The 21,284-nt window shown below is 41.6% G+C and overlaps 1 protein-coding gene across 2 annotated transcripts in view; it reads right to left on the minus strand.

Moving 5' to 3' along the window:
- The window catches only part of LOC140715380 (cytochrome P450 26C1-like), a 34,075-nt gene extending 14,181 nt beyond the window's left edge, over positions 1-19,894 (minus strand). Inside the window, exons 1-5 of one of the 2 annotated variants that reach the window (XM_073027476.1) lie at positions 19,786-19,894; positions 18,420-18,821; positions 17,238-17,462; positions 16,392-16,667; positions 15,524-15,679 (exon numbers count right to left, since the gene is read on the minus strand). In XM_073027476.1, the coding sequence (XP_072883577.1) occupies positions 15,524-15,679; positions 16,392-16,667; positions 17,238-17,462; positions 18,420-18,623 (861 nt within the window). In that variant the 5' untranslated portion in view covers positions 18,624-18,821; positions 19,786-19,894. Of the gene's footprint in view, positions 1-15,523; positions 15,680-16,391; positions 16,668-17,237; positions 17,463-18,419; positions 18,869-19,785 lie in introns of those variants that run through there. The other variant, XM_073027475.1, reaches the window with a different exon arrangement.
- Between the last annotated feature and the right edge of the window lie 1,390 nt (positions 19,895-21,284).

Here is a 21,284-nt window from a genome sequence, read left to right on the forward strand (position 1 = left end):
GATGCAAACTCCTCAGCTACATTCCCCTGAATCCTCCGAGTGATGCAAACTCCTCAGCTGCATTCCCCTGAATCTTCCGAGTGATGCAAACTCCTCAGCTACATTCCCCTGAATCCTCCGAGTGATGCAAACTCCTCAGCTACATTCCCCTGAATCCTCCGAGTGATGCAAACTCCTCAGCTACATTCCCCTGAATCCTCCGAGTGACGCAAACTCCTCAGCTACATTCCCGAATCCTCCGAGTGATGCAAACTCCTCAGCTACATTCCCCTGAATCCTCCGAGTGACGCAAACTCCTCAGCTACATTCCCCTGAATCCTCCGAGTGATGCAAACTCCTCAGCTACATTCCCCTGAATCCTCCGAGTGACGCAAACTCCTCAGCTACATTCCCGAATCCTCCGAGTGATGCAAACTCCTCAGCTACATTCCCCTGAATCCTCCGAGTGACACAAACTCCTCAGCTACATTCCCGAATCCTCCGAGTGATGCAAACTCCTCAGCTACATTCCCCTGAATCCTCCGAGTGATGCAAACTCCTCAGCTACATTCCCCTGAATCCCATTCATTTAAAAAAATTTTGAAGGTGTATACCATGCACAATAAAAATTGAGCTAAGTGAGCAATGATTCTTGTAGATAATTACAGTAAAACTCCAACAGATGGTTTGAAAAATCCAATTGACCAGTGTAAGATGCAGCATGTTTGGCTTATTGCATCCCTGCACTTCCTTTCACATACAAGGGCCACGATTCTCATGCTCCATTTCCACTCAGAAATACAAGATCCCACACTCCCGTCAACAGACCAGGTTTCTGGCTTGTGCACTCCCTTTCAACTCACCACGGCTCTGGTGTCCACACTAGACTTCAACTCATGGGGATCTTGGTTCCTGCATACCATTTCAACTGAAATAGTTCACTTGAAAATTTATCATGCTACGTAACTTTGAAAAGTGAATCAAAAGGGGTGTTGAGGCATTAACAGAAGTAATAGCAAATAGACCAAAAAATCCTCATGTCCAGCACGAAGGCATTAAGCTTCTCAAGTTATTGTATTAATTATAGATATAGATTGCAAGAAAAAGATATACAGTTGCAAGAAAAAGTTTGTGATGCTTTTGCAATTACCTGGTTTTCTGCATTAATTATTTAATGATAAAAATGTGGTCAGATCTTCATCGAAGTCACAATAATAGACTAACACAATCTGCCTAAACTAATAACACACAGACAATTGTACCTCTTCTTGTCAATACTGAGTGCACCATTAAGATAATCACAGTCTAGGTTCAAGAAGTATGTGAACCTCTGGAGTAATGCCTTCTACAAAAGCTATTTGGAGTCAGGTGTTCCAATCAATGTGATGAGATTGGAGGTGTGGGTGGGTTGTAGAGGTGCCCTGCCTTATAAAAAAAGACACACAAAAGTCAGGTTACTGACAGAGCCTGCGTTTCTGAAGGAAGATCCCTTTATGTGCACTATGCCTCAATCAAAACAACTTTCAGAGGACCTTAGAAGAAGAATTGTAGAGATGCATGACCTGGAAAAGGCTACAAATGCATTTCTAAAGACCTGAGTGTTCATCAGTTCCCAGTAAGTAAAGCTGTCTACAAACAGAGGAAATTCAGTACCGTTACGACTCTCCCGAGGAGTGGGCATCCTGCAATATCACAATGCCTAATGCTGAAGGAAGTGAACAAAACCCAAGGGTAACAACAAAAGACCTGTAGAAATCTCAAGGGCCTGCTAAAGTCTGGTCACGTGTCCACTTTAAGAAAAGCACTGAACAAGAATGGTGTTCATGGAAGGACACCATGAAGGAAACCACTGCTTTTCAAAAAAAAAATATTGCTACACATCTCAAGTTTGCAAAGACCACCTGGATGTTCCACAACATTTCTGGGACAATATTCTGAGGACAGATGAGGTAAAAGTTGAACTTCTTGGCAGAAATGCACACCACTATGTTTGGCGGGCAAAGGGTACTGCACACCAACGTCAAAATCTCACCCCAACTGTGAAGCATGATGGAAGGAGCATCATGGCTGGGGGCTGCTTTGCCATCTCTGGGCCTGGACAGCTTGCGATCATTGCAGGAACAATAAATCCAAAATTGTATCGAAGTATTATACAGGAGAATGTCGGGGTAGCAGTCCAACACCTGAAGCTTAATAGAAGTTGGATGATGCAACAAGACAATGATCCAAGACACAAGAATAAATCGACAATAAAATGATTTTTTTTTAAAATTCATATTTTGAAATGGTCAAGTCAGAGTCCAGATCTTAATCCAATTGAGATGTTGTGGCATGAACTGAAGAGGGCTGTTCATGTTCATGCAAGGTATCTCAGCAACAACGATGAGCTGAAACTGTACTTTTATGGAGAAATGGTCTAAAATTCCTCCAAGCCACTGTGCCAGTAAGCAGAAACGCCTGGTTGAAGTTATTACTGCACAAGGGGGGGGGGGGGGGCACACCAGTTATTGAAACAAAGGTTCACATACTTTTTCCAACAAATACATGTAATATTGGATCATTTTTCCTCAGGAAGTAAATGATTAAGTATGATTTTTTGTGTTATTTATTTAATTGGGTTCTCTTTATCTGGTTTTTGGACTTACATGAAGATCTGATCACATTTTAGGTAATTGTTATGCAGAAATAGAGAACATTCTAAAGTGTTCAACAACTTTCTAGCACCACTGTAGATATAGATACAGTCAGACAGATAGAGGCAGTTACCTTACTTAATTGTAGAATATTTTGTCATCTACATTTCCAATTTTTGAACAAATAGGTCACCATTGAAAGCTTCAGGCATACATCTGCATTGCATCCATCATAATCCCATGTTATTACAGAAGAAAAAAAGTTTTTCTCTAACATCTTTACATCGGAAGTACTTGGCCCAGGCTATAAAATAAACATTTGATATAAACCTGGCTTATGTGGTAGCAGGAAGATTTTGGAAGTACAGAGTGACTTAGCAAGTGTACAATGCAGCATTATTTAAATGGTGATCCTCAATGATTCATGATTCAGACCTGTTCTCACTGTGAAGACTTCCTGAAATTAACTGCAAAACCAGGTGTTTTTCCTCTTGGGCATTTGCAACAGGAACAAAGAACTGCACTAAATCTAGCCCCTCTCTTAGGGTGAAAATGATCCAAAATTCATTGCAATGAAAGAATGAATGCAAAAATGGCATGCAGCAATCAATTTATGTGCAAGATTTTTCAAATATTAATGAGTAACATTATGAAATAATTCGATAATTTGTTAGCTTAGGAAGAAGTTAGTGAGTAATAGCATCTTGGTAAGGTAATGGTGATAAAGGAAAATACAATGAATGGAGGTATACTTAGAAAAGAGGGAAATTGGAGTTTATTTTGATAAATCAAAGGTAGCAATGATTTGTAGAAAGCTTTTAAGTGGACAGGACAGCACACCTGATACATGCCTGATTTTGGCTGAGGCACAAAATACAAGGAGCACGATCCTGAAGAATTATGCAAAACTTTGGTTTGCCCAAAACTAGGGCATGTCTAAAGTCCTGCTTATCAAAACACAGGAAGAATGTGGTAGTGCGAGAGAACGCAGAGGGAATTTATGACCATTGAAATAAAATAGAAATACTGCAAATGCTCTAAACCTGAAATAAAAACAGTAAAGAAATGCTGGAAACATTCAGCAGGTCAGGCAGCATCAGTGGAATGATAATAGAGTTTAATGTATCTTTCAGGTCTGTGATTTTTGTCAGAGGCTTTGAAAAAGCTTCTCAGACCTGAAATATTAGCCATTGCTCTCTCCACAAATGCTGCCTGATATGCTGAGTATTTCCAGCCTTTACTGCAGACTTATGAGAAAGTTACAAAGTAAAGAGGATTACAACTACGAGGACAGACTGGTGAAGGTAGGCTTGTTTCCTTTGGAACAAAGAAGATTGGGGAGGGGGAATTAACTGAGGTGTATAACATTATGAGAGGCCAAAAGACCAAAAATCTTCATCTGTAACTATCAAGGAATGGATTTAGAAGGCTTATGGAGAATTAAAAGATAAAGTCATTGAGTGGGGTGGCTGGAACCCACTGCCTGAATCAGAGACGCTATCAGTGACTCTCGCAACATGGGTAGTTGAAGACGCAGGACCAGCTTCCATGAACAGGCTACAATCTCTGTGTCCGGCCAGCAAGCACAACATTCCATCACTGCAACAGTATCCAGGAAGTTAGAGAACACACTATAGGAACATCCTTAAAAGGAAATAAAGCATGCTCACTGACGCATAGGAGCTAGTGGCTGATTGTTGGCTATTAACTGATCTTAGTGCTATACTAAAATTGGCTGCCTAGACTTCTATCCAGTATCAAGTAACCTTCTAAGTAGGTCTTATTACGGTGCCTTTCATGGCAGCTCAGACCGGAGGAGCATCCAAGGAGGTCCAAGAACTTGGGAAATCCTCCGTTTGGAAATCAAGCATAGGAAAGAGCATTAAAGAATCTAATCAGTTCATCCACCCTGTCAGCAACATCCACAGATGCCTCATAAGCCTCATCAGACACTTCAGAACCCACAGAAGTGGAGAGAAAGCACACCACCATCAATGCCGAGAACTGGGAAGTGGAATAATCCCACTTAGGCTCCTGTAGCTCAATGGTCCCCCCTCCCTTCTATGTCAATTTCTATAATATCTAAGAATACCTGAATGGTACTTCTATCTGGATGTTTGATGACCAGATTATTTATATCCTTAGTGATTATCTATATTAGAAGCCAAAACACAGCTGCAGAAAGAAATATGATCCTCAACTCTGAACTGCTCCCACATTCTTCCATTGGCCCATCCTCCCAATATTTCCTATGCCTCATTTTACCCTTCTCAGTTTCTTTTTCCCCCGTCTACATTCCTTGATATTGCAGAGTTTAACAGGTTTCACTCACTTTCTGATAGCTTGTCCAAGCACAATTCTTCATGTTTGTGGTTGGACAATAGGCAATAAATTATTCAACCAAAGTATTCAACCAAAGTTGGTATATTTATATTCCCACCACAGAAAGCATTCAGCTCATCACATGATAGTAGTAAGTGGACTTGGAGGTCAATTTTAACAAACCACTTAAATCTATTAACACTACTTAAGTAAGACCTTGAACCTGCAATCTATTGTGTCTGGATACATAAGATAATCAATGCCTTAACCAAGGAAGGGGAGTGGAAAAAGTGTTTTAAATCAAAGCATTTTCTAATAATCCAAATATAGTGTAATATATTCCCCATGTCTTCCAGAATGCAGCATTGAGCGTTACCAAAGGGGATTGAGGGTCAAAACATACAGAACATGAATGAGAGTAAGGAGAAAAGCAATAGAGAAATGGCAGGCTGGATTTATTATTGGATTTTGTCTAGAAAAAATATGCTGCCTAACAATATATTAATATAGTCAATACAATTGACTACATTAGGGCATCAGAAGAAAGAGAACAGCCTGGAGAATCAAAAGAAGGAACTGGAGAGACAATACAATCATTTATAGTCACAGTTTCATACAGCACAGAAATAGGCTGTTCGCCCATCAAATCCAAGTTGAATATCCATTTAACTAATCTCCTTTTATTGTTCATATCAGTTCTGCCCAGATTCTACCATTCTCCTTCATACTAGGGGCAATTTACAGTGGCCAATTAACCCATCAATTCACAGACAGTAGCTTCCCTCCCAGGTGTCAGGGTCTATGATGTTTCTGAACGCGTCCACAATATCCTGAAAAAGGAGGGTGAGCATCCAGAAGTCGTGGTGCATATTGGTACCAACGGCATAGGGAGAATGGGAATCAGAATCAGATATATTATCACCAGCTTGTGACGTGACATTTGTTAACTTAGCAGCAACAGTTCAATGCAATACGTAATCTAGCAGAGAAAAAATAATAAAAATAATGATAAATGAAATAATAAATTACCAAGTAAATCAATTACGTATATTGAACGTGCAAAAAACAGAAGTGCTGTGTATTTTAAAAAAAACTGAATTAGTGAAGAAAAAGGTCCTATAAGCAGAAAACAGGAAGTTAGGAAGGAAGCTGAGAAGTAGGACCTCAAGTGTAGTAATCTCGGGATTACTGCCTGTGCCATGCAACAGTGAGGATAGGAATAGAATGAGGTGGTGGATAAATGCGTGGCTGAAGAATTGGAGCACGGGGCAGGGATTCAGATTTCTGGAAAATTGGGACTTCTTCTGGGGCAGGTGGGACCTGTACAAAAGGGATGGGTTGCACTTGAATTCAAGGGGGACCAATATCCTTGCGAGCAGGTTTACTAGAACTGTTGGGAGTGGTTTAAACTAATATGGCAGGGGGATGGGAACCAGTATGATAGAGCTGAGGATGAGCCAGCCGGTTTACAAGTAGATGATGTAGCATGTAATATGAATGTAAGGAAGGTCAAGCCAATGATTCAGTACAAATGCAGACAGGACAAAGAGTTAAGCTGTACCACAGAAGCAAAATTCATAACAGTGAAGAGTGCAGGACTGAAGGTGCTGAATTTAAATAAGCATAGCACTTGGAGTAAGGGGGACGAACTCATCAGAGATTGGACGGTATGATGTTGTGGGCATCACTGAGTCGTGGCTGAAAGAAGATCATAGTTGGGAGTTTAGCATCAAAGGACATACTTTGTATCAAAAGGACAGGCAGGAAGGCATAGATGGTGGTGTGGCTCTGTTGGTAAGAGATGAAATTACATCTTTAGAAAGAGATGACATAGGGTCAGAGAATTTCAAATCTTAGTGGGTGGAGTTAAGAAACTGCAAGGGTAAAAAAAATGTTATGGGAATCATATATAGGCCTCCAAATAGTAGCCAAAATGTGGGGTTGAGATTACAACGAGAGCTGGAGAATGCATGTAATAAGGGTAATGTCACAATTGTAATGGGGGACTTCAATATGCAAAGGGATTGGGAAAATCAGGTTGGTGTTGGATCACAGGAGAGGGGGTTTGTTGAATGCCTACGAGATGGCTTTTTAGAGCAACTTGTGCTCAAGCCTACTCCGGGAAAGGCTATCTTAGATTGGGTGTTGTGTAATAACCCAGATCTTATTATAAAGAAATCCTTAGGAGGCATTGATCATAATATGATTGAATTCATACTGCAATTTGATAGGGAGGATAGGTTACATTTATCAGTATCGCAATGGAATGAAGGAAATTATAGAGGCACGAGAGAGGAGCTTGCCCAGGCGGATTGGAGGAGGATACTGCCAGGGATGACAGCAGAAGAGAAGTGGCTGAAGTTCCTGGCAATAGTTCACAAGGCACAGGATAGATATGTTCCACAGAAGTACTTCTCAAATGGCAGGGCTGGCAACCGTGGCTGACGAGGCAAGTTAAGGACTGCATAAAAGCCAAAGACAGAAATATTTCAAATGTCATCAGAAACGGGGATGGTGCCGGAGGATTGGCGTATTGCTCATGTGGTTCCATTGTTTAAAAAGGGTTCTAAGAGTAAACTTAGCAATTATAGGCCTGTCAGTTTGACGTCAGTGGTGGGTAAATTAATGGAAAGTCTTCTTAGAGATGGTATATATAATTATCTGGATAGACAGGGTCTGATTAGGAATAGTCAACATGGATTTGTGCATGGAAGGTCATGTTTGACAAATCTTATTGAATTTTTTGAAGCCGTTACGAGGAAAGTTGACAAGGGTAAAGCAGTGGATGTTGTCTATATGGACTTCAGTAAGGCCTTTGACAAGGTTCTGCATGGAAGGTTAGTTAGGAAGGTTCAATCGTTAGGTATTAATATTGAAGTAGTAAAATGGATTCAACAGTGGCTGGATGGGAGATGCCAGAGAGTAGTGGTGGATAACTATTTGTCAGGTTGGAGGCCGGTGACTAGTGGTGTGCCTGACAAATCTGCTGGAATTCTTCAAAGACGTCATAAGCAGGGTGGACAAAGGAGAGGTAGTGGATGTCATTTACTTATATTTTCGGAAGGCATTTGATAAGGTGCCTCACATGAGTCTGCTTGACAAGATAAAATCCTTTGGAGTCACAGGAACACGACTGGCATGAATAGAGGAAAGACTGACAGGCATGAGGCAGCAAGTGGGGGAAAAAGGAGGCTTTTACTGGTTGGCTGCAGGTGACTAGTGGTGTTCCTCAGGGGTCAGTATTGGGACTGCTACTTTTCACATTGTCTATCAATAATTTGGATAATGTAATTGATAACTTTTTGGCAAAGTTTAAGGGTGATATGAAGATAGTTGGAGGGGTAGGTAGTGCTGAAGAAGCAATATGATTGCAGCAGGACTTAGCCAAATTGGAAGAAAGGGCAATAAAATGGCAGATGGAATACAGTGGTGGGAAATGTATGATAGTGCGTTTTGGTAAAAGGAACAATAGCATGGAGTATTATTTAAATGGGGAGAAAATTCAAACATCAGATGCACAAAAGGATTTAGGGGTCCTCATGTAAGACTCCCAGAGGTTAATTCACAGGTTGAGTCTGTGGTAAAGAAGGCAAATGCAATGTTGGCATTTATTTCAAGGGGAATAGAATACAAAAACAAGGAGATAATCCTGAAGTTTTATAGACACTCATCAGGCCACACTTGGAGTATTGTCAACAGTTTTTGGCCCCTTATCTCAGAAAGGATATATTGTCATTGGGGAATCCAGAGGAGGTTCATAAGGATGATTTTGGGAATTAATGGGTTAATATTTGAGGAGTGTTAGGCAGCTTTGGGCCTGCACTCACTGGAATTTAGAAGAATGCATGGGGCTCTCAATGAAACCTATTGAATGTTGAAAGGACTAGATAAGGTGGATGTGGAGAGGATGTTTCCTCTGGTGGGGGTATCCACAACTAGGGGGCACAGCCTCAAAACTGAGGAGTGAACTTTTTGAACAGGAGGAGGAATTTTTTTAGCCAAAGACTGGTGAATCTGTAGAATGCTCTGCAAAAAGTGAAGGCCAAGTCCGTGGGTATATTTGAAGCAGAAGTTGATAGATTCCTAATAGGTCGGGGCATCAAGGGATATGGTGAAAGGGCAGTTGTATGGGGTGAATGGGATCTGGGATCAGTCATGATGAAATGGAGGAGCGGACTCAGTGGTCTGAATGGCCTAATTCTGCTCACATGTCTTATGGCCTTATGGTCTTATACCTTAAGGACGTGGAAGGAAACCAGAACTCCTGGAGAAACCCAAGTTGCAGGGAAGACATGCAAACGCCACAGTCAGCACCAGGAAGTTCAGGATTGAATCCAAGTCACTGAAGCTGGAACAGTTCTATTGGCTGCACCACTGTGCTGCCCAGATGTCAAGGCTGGGATGAAATCTGGACACAATAGAGTGAATAATATTAAGGAGTCCAGCTTATTTAAAGTGAATAAACTATTTGGGTACAATGCATCCCAGAAGAGGGAAAACACAGCAGGAACCTCTGTTATCATTTTCCAATCGCCTGGCAATGGCCCTGGAGGAAGGATAGCTTTTTTGGTGCTTTTGTTTCTGGAAGGAAAAAGCTAAATGTATAATTACATGACAAAACAGTTTAATATTAATCATGAGCAAAGTATAGAAATAGTTCTAAGAATTAGTAAAAAGCAGCGGTTCGAGGGACAGACTTTAATTAAACATAAGAAAGAGAATTTGTTGAAGACGGTGCCTAATATTTGAAACTTTAACAAGGCAAAAGGGAGCTGTAACAAGGAGAGCACACATTATGTAATTTTAGACAAAGTCCCACATGATAAACTGATCAGAAGAGTAAGTAAAACCACCTGGAATCTAAGCAAAAGCGGCAAATGGAATCCAGAGTTGTCTCAGTATGGGAGCTTTAGTCTCTGGAATGCTCTGAGGTTCCACTGGGCTCAGTGCAAGGTCACATCATTTACAGGGTTCATAACAATGATTTGGATCTGATGATGGCAGGCATAGTTAAGAACTTTGTCCATCAATCCAAAATTGACAAAGCAGAAGGTTTTAGACTGCAGTATGTCACTGATGGGTTGTGAACCATGAAGAGCCAAGCAGAATAAAGTTCAGAAAGTTCAACACAATCCATTTACAGTGGTTTGACAATGCATGAGATACATGCAATACATAATAAATGTTAAGTGTAAAGGATAATGTCCTCATATTGTTAAAAACTGGCAAGGTGGTTAAAAGGGTATTCCAGGAAATTGCCTTTATTGTCTGAAACATCACACTGAAGAGCAAGATGGTTACGCCGGAATAATATAGAGCACTAGTGAGGTCTGGGTGCAGATCCATCAACCACATTTCTGGAAATAGATGATCAACTGGACAGCACTGATGTGAGTATTATGAGGGTGGTCCCAGAGTGGAGAATTTTAGTTATAAGGAGAGAACAGTTAGATTCAGGTTGATTCCTTGCCAACATATAAAGCTGACAGGAGATTTGATCAAGGTGGATGTATACCTAAAATTAAATAGGGAGGAACAACTTCCCTTGGTGGGAAGATCAACAACAAGGCATTTACATCTGTGCAAACAATTTGAATGCATGAGGCTGGAGATTGTATTGGTTGGGAGACAAGAGCCTGGCCGGTCGTGCTGCTTACATTTTCTGCAGATACTTCATGAAGGAATTGAAGACGACAATATTGATGCTTTAGGAAAAATGTTCTCACTGATCTCTTATTTGGGAGTGGACTTGAAGTCCTTCAAAAAAAAAAAGGCAACAAACTTTGTGTAACATTTATATCAACTGCAAAATTGTTCTAGCCTTCTCCCAAGTTAAAATGTGGAAGTCCCAAAAGTGTGATTGATATTATTTTTGACATTTGAGTATAAATCACTGCTCTAATTTTGCACAATTTGATTGAGGACTACAAGGCAGAGGAGTAAGGATCCACTCTGCCATTAATCTCTTATTATCAGATGTTAGAAAATGCATGTGAAATCATTACAATCCAGGCAAAGATTTAGAATTGATTACATTTCCACCAGCCAGTTAATGATGGAAAGTTTGGTACCATTTTCCCCAGTTATTTTTTTTCTAAAATTGCTTGTTAATTTTAACTTTGTCTCTATTGTCTATCTATTGTACTTGAAATGAAGGCTATTAAACAACTTATTTTAGCTTTTCAAGTCCGTAAGAGAATTCAGAAAGGCATGGTTACTGCAATGCTAATGGAACTGCAGAAACCCAGTCACGGTGGACTGCCAGAGGGAATACAAAGCTCAAGGCAGTAAAAGTGACAAGGCAGCTATCAGATTTTGGTAAAATCCCAAATGATTCACAAATGCCTCTCAGGGAAGGATATCATCATCCTTACTATAACAAGCCTAAATGTAAAACTCAACTACTTTCCAAAGTGGCTTTGCAAGCTGTTCACCTTAATTAAAACTACATACCAGTTATCCAAGCCAGTGGGCCTTTATCACTTTCCAAGTGCAAATTAAGGGTATTACAAATATCAGATCAGGGTGTATGGGCTGTCCAGGGAAGGGCAGCACCTCTGGTGAAAGGGCTTACCGCGTCCATTCTGGAACAGCCTACTTACCTTTGGGCCCCACTGGGTATCCAGCTCTCACCTGTGGCTCCAAGTAGCTGTTTGCATATGACTGCAGTCACACCCCAGTACAGCACTTCGACAGGCCAGCTAAGCCAGGTGAGGTCAGTTGGGAGGCCTCATACCCCGGGGAGATAGGGACATGCCTGTTCTCGCATGGGAAGTCAGTTCTGGAGGACTGGGCAGATGAGATCAGAGAGATCCAATGGTCAGGAAGGCAGGTCTGCAACGCTTCATGGAGGGTAAAGGGCATGACCAGGCACAGGAGAAGCCATGGTCATCCACTGCAACCCTTGCCGTGATCGCTATTTGTCCCACTGGACCCGGACTTCCAAGGTCTCGAGAGAGGAACAGCTTTTCCACTTTAAAACTCTCCTGTCATTGTTGGTTATGATGGTCAGACACCGTCAAATCAGTTCTGTGGTCACACCCACCTCCAAAAAATGTGAGAGAAAAATACAGAACTATATGTCAAGTTTTCCAAAAAGTATGCAGCAGAATTATGCCATTTAGCCCATTGAATCTGTTCCGCATATGTATATCTAGTGATTTGTATTTGATAGAGGTGTGAAACTACCACTTAAGAGCCTAAATTTGTTGTATTCATATTATTTTTTAAAATATTGATCAGCTGCAATGAATTTTGGTTTCTATACTTTCAGAATGAATATCAATGGTAGTTTGTCTCAAAAGAGCCCAGTATTACATCTAAGAATATTGAAGCAAACAATATAAACCGAGGGAAATGCTTACTTTTGTTGTTCTGTCAGAATTTAGCTGGTCACACAAAATGGATTTATATTAACAGCAGAGATGAGCTTTGGACTGCATCACTTGGAAAAAAAAGGATTTTAAAGATTTCAAATTTATAGTTTCCTTCAGTCATGAAAGTTAACTGAAATGAAAGTGATCTTATTCATACATTTATTGTATTAAAATGATTATTTGTACCAAATTATAGTAGGTGACTAATGGAGTTGCACAGTAAAAGTATTTGGCATAATTATTACATTGGGATCAACACTGAGTTTGATTTTCAATGCAGGAGCCTCAACCTTTGGCAAAGAGCTATGGAGGCAGAAAGCTCTTATGGAGTTATGGAGTCTGCATTTCAGTTGTTACAATTGTTTTTTGTGTTGACTTTAAGAAAATCATTAACTTAAGACTATTGGCTGCACAATTGCTTCCAAAAAAACTGTACAGTATCTTGTTTGCAGTTGCTGGCTTTGAATTGCATTCTTGACAGCCAAAAAATATCCTCTATATGGATATTAAAAACATACAAAGTTTTATCATTGTACAGAAGGAGAGTTGACTTTATCAAAGTCCTGGTGATAGGTCTCCGCCCAAAACTTTGACTCTTTATTCCTTTCCATTGATGCTGCCTGATCTGCTGAGTTCGTCCAGCATTTTGTGTACATTACAAAATAAAACATCAGCTTAAGTTAATAAAATATACAAGAGGACCCTAGGGCCCAAAAACATTTCTCACGTCAGTTTCACAAGCATCTGGGATTTATCTGCATGTGACGTCAAAACAAGACTACTAGACAGCTTCTCTGAGGATGTCCTGTGGAATTTGGTTAAGACCAAGCCAAAGTGTTTCTACATGCCTCTGGTCAGGAACACTTATTCTGTCATCTTAAGGGTCATGTCTATTCTCTCCTGATGTGTGCCCACAGATACCTCAAATTCAGCAGTAAGAGTGGTTAAGAAAGGAAGAGGTTTCCAATTTTCTTAGGTGGTTAATTTCAATGGAACTAGATCAGGAGGGCATCCTTGATCATTCATGCAAACTATCATACCAGCTCACAATGTCAATGTAATGTTAGAGCAGGGTGGAAAATCATTAATACCAACAATGAGATTAGCACCTTAAAAGGCTTCGATAGGTTCAGTAAAAAAAGTTATTATAGAGTGCAAAATAAATTGCTTGTTAATTTATTCATGTCTTCTCTGAAGAGAATCGACATGATGGAACTTCTCCAGAAATTATATGTATTGAGTATAATGTTTACCAGGTGCTAAGAAACACTCATGAAATCCTTTTGATAAACTGTCATTTTACTTGCAAATGACTTTAATGGGATTGCTTATAAATTGGGTTCCCATCAAAGTAAATATAACTATAATAGGATATAATAACAGAATGACTCATGGAGGCAGGTGTAAATTTTTAGACACAAATTTTTCACAGCATAGTTAGTCAGATATATATAAAATAACACAAAAATGTGAGATTATTATTTGCCATCAGTAATGACCAAATCAGGCAACTTGCTAATAATTAAAAAGCAAGAGGAAACTATAGACTCAAGCAATTATAAAGAAGAACACAGGTCAGGTAGCACCTGTGGAAGGAGAAATAATTGGAAATGCTTCTGCTGTTTCTTTTCCACGGATACTGAATATTTCCAGCATGTTCAGGTTTTTTTTTACAAATCTAGATTAGGCTGCTAGCCTATAATTCATTTCCAGTACCTCTAGACTATGCAGTATGATTGATGTAATTACCCTAATCTGTTGCACAAGTCGGTGGCAACCAGGTTACCAAAGTACATGGTGTAAACAGCAGCACTTTTGTTTTACAACATATATTTCTATTCAGAATCACAATATACTCTGCCTAACAACTGAAATGAAACTACTGTATATCCCTCTCCATTTTCCTGCAGCTTCTAGAAAATTCCAATTATTACTTAGTTCCATCAGTGGCATAAATTCCAATTGTTTATGATTGGCTTGGAATACATTTATAAAAAAGGCTTTAATTTTCCCTTTGCAGCACTGCTAAAGACACTAGTTTGAGTACAGAATCCTCAACAGTCTAGATTTAACTGGATAGTCCTTAACTCCTTAGACCAATTAAAATTATTTTACATTTAAGGAGTTCAGTGACAAAGTGACTGGACAGAGCCAGCTACATACTACAAAACCGGTCTTTTCAAGGACCTATCTGTACAAGGGGCAGGAGGAATTCTGCCCACTCTCCTGCACACACAGTGTGGTCAGTATTTCGGTTATTCTGAGCACCACGCACACTGTGCGGGAGGAACTCAGCTGATCAGTCAACATCTATGGAGGGAAGTTGCAGGGTGCCGAGGAGAGGGCCAAGGTACGAGTCCAGCTCCATTGCTCTTACGTAAAACCAGTAAGGTACAGACTCCGTGGGACAAATGCCTCCTTCAGTACTGTGACCGTTCCGTGCTTATGTGTGAAGTTAACAGTGGAGCGCTTTCCTGCCAGATAGTTTGAACAAAAAGCATACTGTGCGTTCTGACTGAAAGCATCATCTGAAAAGACCAATTTGTTCTGTGTTTCCAAACCAATTTCTACTTTTGGAGGTGTAATACAGTTCAGAAGGTGAGTAGGAACGACAACACACGTGCATAAATCTAAGCCTGCCTTTCGAGTAACTAGCGATAGCTTCAGTATCATTACCAGCAGGGGCAGTCAACTGGATAAAGACTTGGGAACGATTCTTGCTTCATTTGCCCTCAGGAGATCCGGACTGCAAAGACCGACCGGCGTTAGTGCACAGCTGTACTTCAAACACCCAGGGCTGGGGTCAACTGGCCGAGCGCAGATTGGCTCCATTCGATGCGGGGTGTTTACACGTAGTCTTAAGTACTACAACAGAACGGAAACCAACTTCGTTGCGCCCTAAAGTGGTGAGTGATGTTACTCCTGATCGGTTAACGTTGTACCTGCGTACAAGATGCACACGAGCACAAGCAACGCCGTAGTGCTGGCTCAAGTCGTTAACCGTTTCGCTTTGACAATGCACCGGCAGTTGTTACTTGCATGTTGTTCAGAGATTCAAAGTTCACCGCGTCACTCTTTCTGCTTTTGTTTATTAATGAGGTGGTGAGAAACTGACAAGGATGGAATAGAACATTGTAAAAGCAGAAAGAAAACTAAGGAAAAGGGTGGAAGGCTAGGGGATTTATCCCATTCTCAGAGTCGGGATCCGATTACCTTTAGTTCCTGGAGGCTCGGTTCCTTCCCGTTCTCCCTCGCACTTTTCAGCATGAAATCCAAAGCGTCGGGATAGGCACCTGGGCTGCTTTGTTGTAGTTTTTCAGTGATCGCTTTTTCCAGGTACTCGTGCAATGCGTTCCTTGCTTTAATGCCCTTTCAAAAAAAACCACAAGTGTATTGCTATAAAACAGGTTTCAGTCGGAGTCCACTTTATATTGAAGGCTTATCAAGATGGTGTTTGTCTGAGAGCTACAATGAACGCGTCTCTTAGCCACGAACTCGAAAAGAAGCTGCAGCGTGAGATAATTCTGGTTTAAATCTGATACATTCCCCTCTTACAGCACTTACAAACAGACTGAATACTCTGAACAATACTCTGCCTACTTAAGGGGAACCACTTCTTTAAAATGCTCCTGTCATTTAATATGTTGTGGTGAGCACAATTACATAGAAACAGAAAACCAGCAGAAGTTTAAATTCAAAGCTCTGCATCAATATTGAAGCAGGAGTTCGGGTGGGGGAGGGAGAAGGTGGTAGTGTTGGAGTTTCTTACAAAAGTGCAGAGAAAAGAATGCAATATTTAAGAATTCCAAAGATTAATTCGGCTCTTTATATAACGAAGCGGCCCAAACGCTCCTAATGCAGCAGGGCACCTCCCAGGAAAATAATCAGCTAAAGCGAATGTGAAACCTGGACTTGTCCGCGACACGTTTATTAAGGTAGGTTGTGAGATAGTACCAGAAAAATCGCTACTGAGCACTCCAAATGCATAAACATATCTTATGTTAAGGTGCGTTCAATATGGAATGATTGCAGCGGAGAAACAGAGTGGACGGACTGAACGTAAACTACTCCTTTGCCGTACCTTACGCAGACCGCTGAAGGGAAAATCCAAAGGCAGCGAGAAAATGTTGTCCATTAGCTGTTCGAATATGCTGGAGAGATGGTCGAGCTGGTGATCGGCAGCCTGGAGACCGAGCAGGATCCGGATGGCGATGCAGAAGGTCAGCGCTTTGGTGGCCGTGTATACGGTGACGGGAGCTCGCTCCTCGCACCAGCGCTGCACCCAGGAGCGAACCAATTGCTGGGTGCCAGGGATGTAATTGTCCAGAGCGGCGTGACTGAACACCCGGGCCAGAATCTGCAAATACAACCGAGCGTGAGAGCAGCGAAAGCGCGGACCAGTGGCGAGATCCCGCAATCTGTTCAAATGCTCAGAGCTGCGGATTGAAGCAGGAGCAGCGGCGCGTTAAAATGACTCACTTGGATTTGTGAGGCCCGCGATTTGCGACTAGAGATGCGGGAGACTGCAGATGCTGAAATCTGCAGCATCAAGCTGCAGGAGGAGCTCAGCGTTGTGGACCCACTTCTGGGAGGAGTGGGCGGAGAGGAGGAGGAGATGATGATGCTTTGGGTCGAAGCCCCATATTAGTAATTTGGTTACTCGAAGCTCTTCTTAAACTTAAAGTCTAGTGCCTGAATGCATGACTCCTATTTGAGAACTCATGCAAAGAACAAGAGGAACTCTGTGGTCAGACAGCATCTGTGGAGGAAGGATGATTTTCATTTCAGGCTGAAGCCTGTATTCTGATGCTGCCCGACTCGCCAAGTTCCCCAAGGTTGTTCTTTTTGATGCTCCAGGTACTAGTAGCTGCAGTCTCCCGCGTCTCCGTTTTACTCCATGCCTCCCCTCCACACTGAAGGTACTTGCCCTCCGCCTCTGGCGGTGTAGCTCCCCGCTGGAGTTGGCTAGCGTGTTGGAACCCAGGAGGATCCTGGTGCTGTGCGGCCACTGTGCGCTCACTAGGCTGTGCTCTCCCATCAGGATCTTGCGTATGTTCTCCGCACCCGTCACTCGGATCACCGGCCTTCCCAGGAGATGTGTTTTGAAGACATTTCCGTATTTTTCTCTCCTGGAAGCGTGGAAGTTGGCACCCTGCCGAAAGGGAGAAAGGAAGGTGTCACTGGGAATCTAGCGCTGGCGCAAAGCTCGAGGCTCAGTCTAAGTGCCCGCATCCAAATTGCTTCCGACATCTGAAAACACTTGTAATTAACGCGGAGTGTTTCCGAGGTTTTGGCACAGACCCTTCAATCACTCTTCGCCCTGCACAAAACCAAATCCCACACGAGTTCGCTGGGAGCACACCACAACCTGACGTAGTGTGACTTGTGCAACTTTTGCTATATCAAACTGAGTACATACACCCATCTCACCAGACGGGTTCCCCTTCCCGGCCGCACACAACTCGGGTTATGGGAGTACGTTCTTTTTTAAATCTTACTCCGCATTTTTACCCTCGTTGGTGTTCGCCGTTTTCTTACCCTCCTATCATCCCGAATGTTCCCAAATCAATCCTTTATCCCTTTCTACAATGCGTAATAGCCTGCCCACACAGATCTGACCCCTGAGCCTTATGTGCCAATGTAGATGCGGCTTTCGCGAACCACAGTCAGCACTAAAAGCAGATACTACCGATAGATTTTACCCGCAAGTTTATGGAGACGGTTTTCACTATAAACCAAACACACATTTTAAAAGCATTAGAATGATGTTGTGTAAATCCAAATTATGCCACTAACGTATTTGGAGGCAATCTCGGGACACTTCGTTTCTCCCTATGTATGGAACAACAACTGTCAGGATATATAAAACCAGGAGCCAATAAATGCAGGAAGTGCCTCAGAGCTTGACGCCTAGTTACTTATTAGCTTAGAACGCGACAGACAGAACCCAGTTATTTTATTCAGCTTTGTTTACTGTATAAATCAACCCGGCACTAGCGAAAAGTAATCAATCTGGATGGACGCTGTGCCCGCCCCTCCCGCGGATATAAAACGCCTCACCGGCAGGATTATCCGCTTCACTAACGATTATTGCCTTCTCCCTCCATACCTGTACCAGCCAGTGCAGCGTCTCTCCAAGTAATGGCCAGCCCATTGAGCCTTTGGGAAGCGGCAGCTTGTTGTCCCTGTCTCTGGTCACATTCCAGGCGAGGGTCCACAGCTGTCTGGAGACGGCGAGGAGGAGCAGAACTGAGAGCAGCGAGGCAAGAGCCGCAGCCAGCGCCGACAGGTAGTCAACCCCGGGCAGGAACATGGCCAGCGGCCGCGGCAGTGACTTACAGCAGCCAACACTTAAATTTCACAGCGAACTATCGATCTTTTCGCCGAGGACTCAGTCTCGATAATAATACTTTAATATTAATAGGACGTTCTATCTCCTCGTATCAACACGACATTGGAAGCTGTTAAACAAGAGTTGATCTCTCGGGAATCTTCAATCTCCGCTCGTATCCTACACACAAAACATTGTCATTGATAGAAACTACAGATCGACAGTGAAAAGTGTCTGTCGGAAAGGCAGCGATTCAGAATGAATGTGTATTAAACACTACCCAATAAACATTACTGTCATTTGTAAGGCGTGCTTTACAATTTCATTTAGTCGTTAAAGCCGGATAACTTGGTAAAGGAGAAAAACTGGAATTAACTTTTATAGGGACTTACTCTTTGAGATCACACTTAATTCGAGTTACGAGTTGCAAATGTTAATCTGAACCTGCAAAATGTAGCATGTTTGTTTGCTATCAATTTGTACAGGAACAACCCTCTTATGCTTTAAACCTTTAAACCCGGAATATTTGAATGCCATAGTGGAGGCTGGCTATTTCCTTAGAGGAAAAAACGTGGTTATTTATTTTTCTCAACGTAACGATTATTTGTAGACAGTTAATTTCCAACGATAATATCCAGTATTAATATATCTCCTGTTTGGTCGTTTGGGTTATTTTAGAAGCAGAACTATTATCCGTAACGGCAACACTACTCCTCCTCATTCAACAATTCAGCGCGCAGACATATGATTTAAACAGTGCAATCCACAAGCATGCATTTATCTAATTAGGCCAAAAGAATGGTTAACATTGAGACAATAACCCTTGTTGAGCAAGTGGCGATTAGTAAAACACATTTGATTGAGACTTCTACCAGTAACGGATTCGTTGGAGCTAGATCAATTCCAATGTTTAAATTTAGTTTTGACCTTGCAGGTTGTAAACAGAGCAAAAATGAAATTAATAGCGTCGTAATCTGCTGGCGGGTACTCCATTACCGCATTAGCACTGCGCACAATCCCAGACTGCATCTCCGGCGGCAAAGCGTGAAAGTTTGCAGTTCTTATTCACACTTGTCAGTGAAAAACTGAAAACAAATAATAGATTGGCTAACGAGAGAAACCAGCTTTCTTGAAAAAAACTTACTGTTTTGCCGTACGCGCAAATGAAACGTCGGAGGTGATAGTCGGTTATAACAGATTGTGTCGTAGTTTTCGTTTAAAATTCCACCATAAACCTGTTCCGGGTGAGTATTGGTGGGTTTTCTGTGTACAGCTCATTTATAGATATTCGCTAACCGGACTATCCACCTCCTCGGATGACGTCGTTGGTAAATTTAAATACTTTGTAAAGTTGCAACAATCAGATTGCGATAATCCCTGCCAAATTAGAGGGATTTAAGAGGGAATTGATTAAAATCGAAGGAGCGAGGAGAACAGTCAGTGCATCAGATCACTGACGTTGCCCAGACTCGAGTAATTCAATGAGAGAACAGGTAACCAATAGCAGTAACAGCACCAACTCCATATCAACACAGCCAGCCACGGCTACAGATTCCATCATAGACCAGTCAGTAACCCCAAAGAATACAGCACCACGCCCCCTTCAGCCCCCTCCCCCAAACGGCAATCTGATCACATACTTTTTTCCGTCGTTCTCTGACAAAGGTTGAACATTTTGTTATTGTAACCAGAATTAAAACCTGGAGTAAACTCGGTAGCTGGAGGCGAGTCTTACTTCATCCATTTTAAGATGGTTCACAAACAAGGGAAATCAATTCAATGATTGAAAAAGCGCAAGACAAACAATTATTGCAGTCTATTAAAGCTTGGGAGAAGAGTTCAGCTGCTTTTCCCCCCTCTGAACACGACATCGATTAAAAGAGGCGGATGATGCGCTTTTTAGCGGCTGGTGGTGTGCGCTGGAGATCTATGCGATATAATAGTACCTTATGAGCATTAGACACTGAGTAAAAGGCACTGGGACATAACAACATGCACCAGGGATGTGTGCATCATCAGCGCCTGTGTAATTTTGTATTGACCTGGATACTCAGCACTCGTCAGAACCGTTCAGATTTCAGTGTTGTTGGAAATGCACAGCTCACTTAACCAGTTAAAAAAAAGCAAATTGTAAACATGATAACTGATTTGAAACTATCATGTGCGGTGTTAAAACAATTGATTTGGAATAATTATGTACAGTTCAGCCTCACAGTTAGCCTTCAGTACAGTATTCTTCTCGACACTCAACATCCACCGCTCGCCCCGAATTATGCTGTTAAAAATGAACCAGAATTTAAATACTTAAAATCTTTTAAATTCATATTTCTAAAGATTCCAAGATAGATTATCTGCAGGTACAAAGTACACAAGGCTGGTTGCGTATTTTGCAACTTTATTAAAAACGAAGATGTCCCCAACATTTACAGGTGTGCGCATTTAAACCAATCTGCCAAAATAAAATGTCGACCATCAGGATGCAGAGACAATCTGAATTTAAGTTAAGAGTATTAACTGATTTATTAATACCTTCCAGCCTATGATTGTTTCTGCAGGCAAATGCTAAAATTACGCACTTATGATATCGAATTGCTAATTCAGTAATTTGCTGTCCGATGTTGTTACGGTATAAAAACGCTATAA

The sequence above is a fragment of the Hemitrygon akajei genome, chromosome 23 (genome assembly GCF_048418815.1).
Source record: "Hemitrygon akajei chromosome 23, sHemAka1.3, whole genome shotgun sequence".
Lineage (NCBI taxonomy): Eukaryota > Metazoa > Chordata > Chondrichthyes > Myliobatiformes > Dasyatidae > Hemitrygon > Hemitrygon akajei.